Source organism: Otolemur garnettii, unplaced genomic scaffold (assembly GCF_000181295.1).
Source record: "Otolemur garnettii isolate 467f Iridium unplaced genomic scaffold, OtoGar3 scaffold00032, whole genome shotgun sequence".
In the NCBI taxonomy this organism is placed as follows: domain Eukaryota; kingdom Metazoa; phylum Chordata; class Mammalia; order Primates; family Galagidae; genus Otolemur; species Otolemur garnettii.
The window spans coordinates 1621131-1626343 of record NW_003852427.1 but is presented as its reverse complement, the minus strand read 5'-3'; the positions used below and the strand labels follow the sequence as shown (position 1 = coordinate 1626343).

The following is a 5213-nucleotide window of genomic DNA, read 5'->3' as shown; positions in this document are numbered from 1 at the left end:
GAGACTTCTGTGTTCGTTTGTACATGATGAAAATCTCTGCCTCTGTAATGCCAATTTCCCTGCAAAATGATTCCCTCTCAAAGAAACATGTCTATGTTCCAAGTTGAAAATTCTACGTTAACTCACTGAGTTTTATGGATTAGGAAGGTGAGTTTAATTCCCTTACTCAACCCTCCATATCTTCCTTAGTATGTTAGACAAATTCCAGAGGGAATCTACAAAAAGACACCAATGGAGAGAAAACCTTTATTTGCATATTAACGAACGTGGGTGAAGTAAGAAGAGGCAAATGAGAACGAGATTAAGGTGGAAGGATCTTGGTGGAAGAGAAGACGGGCCCTTTGGAAATTCAGGAGAAAGAGCAGAGGCACTCTTGAAGTCACAGCCACAGCTAGTCCCTTGTTGGCATCTGAACTCTGCTCTCCTCTCGCTCTCTCCTGGGACTTTTCTTTCCTTAGCTCACAGTCTCACTGTTGGCACCCTTTCCTTGTCTCACAGTTCCAGGGTGTTTCCTCCCCCAAATCCAACGGAGGAGTGCAACTTCACAGCCAGTAGGCTGGGGCAGCAACTACTCAGAAGCTGTTACTTGGATTTTTTGTACCTCTTAGTGATTTTGACACCCCTGGACCGCCAGGAATGGTCCCTCCTACCACCAGAGGACTCTGGCTTTTCTAATAAGGAAGGTCCTGGCCAATCAGTCCATGAAGGGCCTGGATTCTCCTCCAGGCTGGTGTCTCTCAAGAAATGCTCCTGAGGGTGGAAGGTGTTGCTACAGCAGGGGATGTCACTTGAGTTTTCAGGTATGTAGTCTGTGGTGAAAGAAAGGTGGGAGAGGAAAACTCAACCCTCTCTTTCTCCCAAGTGTGGGTCCTTAAGCCATTTTCTTTCCAAAGCCAAAGGCCTCAACTGAAAGTCCTGCTTTGGTGGCATGCCTTCTTCCTTTTCCAGGCACCTCCCACCCCTCAGTTGTTAGACCAGCCCATTCCTCCAGCCTCACCTGCGGCTGAAGCAGAGGATGAACATTCTTCACACTCCCATTTCTTACTGTTAGATCTAAGAGAGGAGCAGCTCCTGTGGGTTCCATGGGATCCGCAGGTAGCACACAGAATGAGGCGCCACCTCCTAAAGAAGAGCCAAGGAAGAGTTGTGGAGACAAATAGAATACTAACTACCATTCTTGGATGTTGGTTATGGGCCAGTCTCAGCTCTGCTTAGGGCTTCCCAGACATTTTTTGCTGTATATTTTATACATCAAGGATGCATGGCTCAGAAAGGCTAAGTGCTGATCCTACGAGGCTTCAGTCAGCACAGCCCGTTGTAAGGTGGATTTGGAAAGGAATTAATCCTGAGTGTCTCTCCATTGAACACAAGGAGGAGATCCTGCACAGGAAACCTGTTCATTTACACACGAGTGAGTCAGGGGCAAGTCAAGGAAGGGAATTAGCAATTGTGTTCACCCTCAGATCTGCAGAAAAAACTCATTTTTTGCTCCTAACATCTCTGCCAAGTTCTGACAGTAAGATGGCACTGACTGACAAAAACTCTTTCTAGACAAAAGCCTTTCCTTACCCTTCATCCTCAAAGCTGTCTCTGCCTTGTTCATAAAGACAGGTGGGGGCATCGCAATGCTGATAGCGCTGATACAACTCTGAAAAAGCCCCTGGCTCAAGTTCCCAGGCAGCATCTCTGCAGTAGGAGAAGAAACTGAGTAAGGAACACACAATCACTTCATGAAACTCTTGTCCATCAAGGAAGAACCAGGAGACCCCAAGGAAGGCACAGTAAGAGATCAACAAGCTGCTTGAACACTTCCAACAAGGCTGAGCAAATAGCCTGGCAGTGGAAAAGGGTTGAAGCAGGATGAGTGGAACATAAGAGTTTCTTAGTTCTACTCTGTAACTCAAGAACCCAATACTCCAGGCAATTCTGATCCCCAAAATGCTCTTTTCAGAAACACATCCCCCTCCAACTTTTTCTCCCTCCTTTTTCATTTGATAATTAAAAAGCACTCCCTTCACTTCTTCTCTCTTCACTATCATTGCCTCTGCTGCTCCTATCCTCTGTCTCACTGACCTCCTCTATAGAATAGAGGTAGGTAACCCACTTCTTGGCTAAATTCCAGCTTTAAGGTTTCCACTACCTGTCTGGAATGTGAATTCCCATTCTTAACATTTCTTTAGGAAACTCTTCTCGATTGTTACACTGTGGACATTTGAAGAAATGCTTTGCTGAGGTATGGGCATATTTCTGTAAGAAAAACATGGAAAAACTTAGTGTCTGTAAAAACACTTTGACTATCTTCTTTCCACTCTCATCCTCATCCCACAAAGAGGATGTTGTAAGAGAGCTTCACCGGGGGTGCAGGAAAAGGAGTTTGGATGGGCTAGGGTGAGGGCTGCAAATCTAGGTGTTAGACCTGGGACCAAAATATTTTCAAGAGAGTTCCCAGGAGTGTCTCAGTTGTCATCTCTGCCATGGGGCTTGGCAGTGTGAAGTAGAGATCAGGACACTGGATACATGTTTCTCTTTTCTTCATCCCAAGAAGGGAGACTGATGTTAAGGGTACCTGACTCATTCTGGGATGAGTCCATTCACTCTAGCAAACTTGAGTATTTGGCTTAGTTTAAATCTTATCATGAATGAGGTCCTGCTGGGTGCAGTGGCTCATGCCTATAAATCCCAGAACTTTGGAAGGTGGGGGCAAAAGGATCACTTGAGGGCAAGAAACTAGCCTAAGCAACATAGCAAGACCCCATCTCTACAAAATGTTTTAAAAATTAGCTGGACATGATGGTACATGTCTACAGTCCCAGGTATTAGAGAGGCTAAGGCATAAGGATCTCTTGAGCCAAGCAGTTCAAGGCTGCAGTGAACTATGATAGCGTCACACACTCCAGCCTCAGCAACAGAGCAAGATCCTGTCTCTAAAACAAAAAATAATAAAAATCAAAATTAAGAAAATGAATGAGGTCCCATAGGCCAAGGATGACCAGAGACTGGGCTAACTTTCCTCTAACTGCCTGAAATCAGCCCTGCACACAGGCCTTCAGCACAGAATTGTGGCAGGTCCCCAGAGCAGAGATAACCCCACCTGTATGCACTTGCGGTGGTAGACAGCTTGACTACAACACGGGCTCTGGATGTTCTCAATACTTGCTTGGGATAAATCTTCACAACATAAGACACAGCTTTCTTCCCCTACGTTCCCCTGTTGGAAGTCCTGTTTTGGGCGATGTTTTCCACAAAATGATCTGTAGCAGGGTAAACAGATTTGGTTTCTGGTTTGTCACTGATGCAGTTTTCTAGGTGCCTGGTCTAGGAAGGGTGCTGAGCATCCAGGCTGGTGCTCAGTGAACCTCCATGTTCATGGGGAGAAGAAACAGGGTGAAAAACAGTCACATGTCTTCTCATGGCTGCTCTCCCACCAAGCAAAGCTTCCAGGACTTTCTGCACAGCCTCTTGTTCCTGAAGGCCCCAATTAGTTCTGAGCAGCTGTCTATGAACCCCAGCTGTTTGTAATTTAAGGAGGGGCTGGGAAGCAAGAAGAAACCCAAGTCAAGACATTGTTTCTTATCACTGAATAGAGGGACAGATTCCCTGGCGAACTGAAACAGGCCTGTGAGAATGAGACTCTGATTTCGTTAGTGGCTAAATAGTAAGTTTCAAAAGGGCAGCCCAACTTTTCCCCTTCCTCACTCACTTGTACTCTCCAAAAAATTGTGAAAGGCAACCCCTTTCTTGGCCACAAGGCAGATGGAAGTTTCTGACGCACTGATCCTTCTGGCAGTTGATAGCAGCTCCCTTTTTCTTGCACACAAAGCAGATCTGCAAATGAGATCCAGAGGTGCTCAGGATACCCACCCCCACTCCACAGGCAGACATGTCATGGGATATCTTTCTATGGAATGGAAATCATGTGAAGCAACAGCCATTCCCTTTTCTCAGTGGTCCTGAAAGCTTTGGGGGCACCCAGAAGCTGAGCTTTGGGCAGCATTGCATCTTTTTTGTTTTCTCAGGATATAGCTCCCTCTCATTTAGGATACTACACCCCAGAAGAATAAAACTTAAGAGAAAGAGCAGTTGGGAAATCTAAATATCCCTTAACTTCTAAACTAGCAACTAGGGAAAAGAGCAGAAAGAGGGATAATGAGAGAGGTACAAGAAGAGGCCAACCCCAGGTTCCCCATTTCAGGGGATTCTAACCTTCCTAGAAGCCCGGGCTGCCTCCTTTTTGATGTCTTCAGGTAGGAATCCATGAAAACCTCTGTTGGACTGGCCCCTCTGAGGCAGCTTGCTAGATAGGATCTGAGGGGCAGCAGAACCAGGCTGTCAAATCAATTATCCATGAAACAGTACACTGAGGTGAGGAGGATGACAGGGTAAGAGAGCTAAGGAATTCAGAGCTTGGTGGAATATATATCATTTATAGGGTACTTTATTTAATGAAGGCTTATATACTATGTATTGGGTACTAAGCACTTTTCAAATATTAACTCACTGAATCCTCCTATCAACCCTAAGATGTAGAGAATATTATCATCCACATTTTCTCAGAGGGGTGGGGAATCTGTGGCCTTCTGGATCATAGAGGCCTTTTGACTAAATCCAAATTTTATAGAACAAATAAGGGGATTTGTTCTGTGAAGTTTTGATTCAGTTCAGGGGCCACACTTGGGGATCAAAAGGGTCACATGTGGCCTTGAGGCCTCAGGTTATCCACTCCACCCACCTCTGTGTTATGATGCCTCTCCTCTACTGAGGGCTGCTCTTATGTGCTGAGCTCTTTGAGGAAACACTCCCTCTGTAATGACTCATTTTATGCTTACCAAAACCCTATGACATAGATGCTACTCTGACTCTCATCTTATGGGGGGACCCTGAGGTGCAGCCCAGTAAGTGACAAGGCTGAGATCACATGAGAGAGGAGGAGCAAAACTGTTATTCACACCTGGGCCCATGGAACCTACACTCTTACCCTTCCTGCTGTATTGTCCCTCAGTACAGAATGAATACTCTTCTCAGAGTACTACAGGAAGGAAAAAAGGGTTTTAAAATCTCCTGACTATGGTCATTCTACATTATAGGGGTGGGGAAGGAGTTAGATATTTCTTTTAAAAACACACTTTAGGGCAGCACCTGTAGCTCAGTAGGTAGGGTGCCGGCCACATACACCAAGGCTGGAGGGTTTGAATGCGCCTGGGCCAGCTAAACAA

General features: G+C 45.7%; 1 protein-coding gene across 1 annotated transcript in view; it reads right to left on the bottom strand.

Annotated features, from left to right (window-relative positions):
• Positions 1–232: 232 nt before the first annotated feature.
• Positions 233–5213, bottom strand: part of PHF7 (PHD finger protein 7) — a 14504-nt gene continuing 9523 nt past the window's right edge. The window contains exons 5-11 of the mRNA XM_003789372.3: positions 4204–4305; positions 3701–3825; positions 3092–3251; positions 2141–2247; positions 1570–1686; positions 998–1122; positions 233–809 (exon numbers count right to left, since the gene is read on the bottom strand). Coding sequence (XP_003789420.1) covers positions 583–809; positions 998–1122; positions 1570–1686; positions 2141–2247; positions 3092–3251; positions 3701–3825; positions 4204–4305 — 963 coding nt within the window. The 3' untranslated portion in view covers positions 233–582. The remainder of the gene's footprint in view (positions 810–997; positions 1123–1569; positions 1687–2140; positions 2248–3091; positions 3252–3700; positions 3826–4203; positions 4306–5213) is intronic.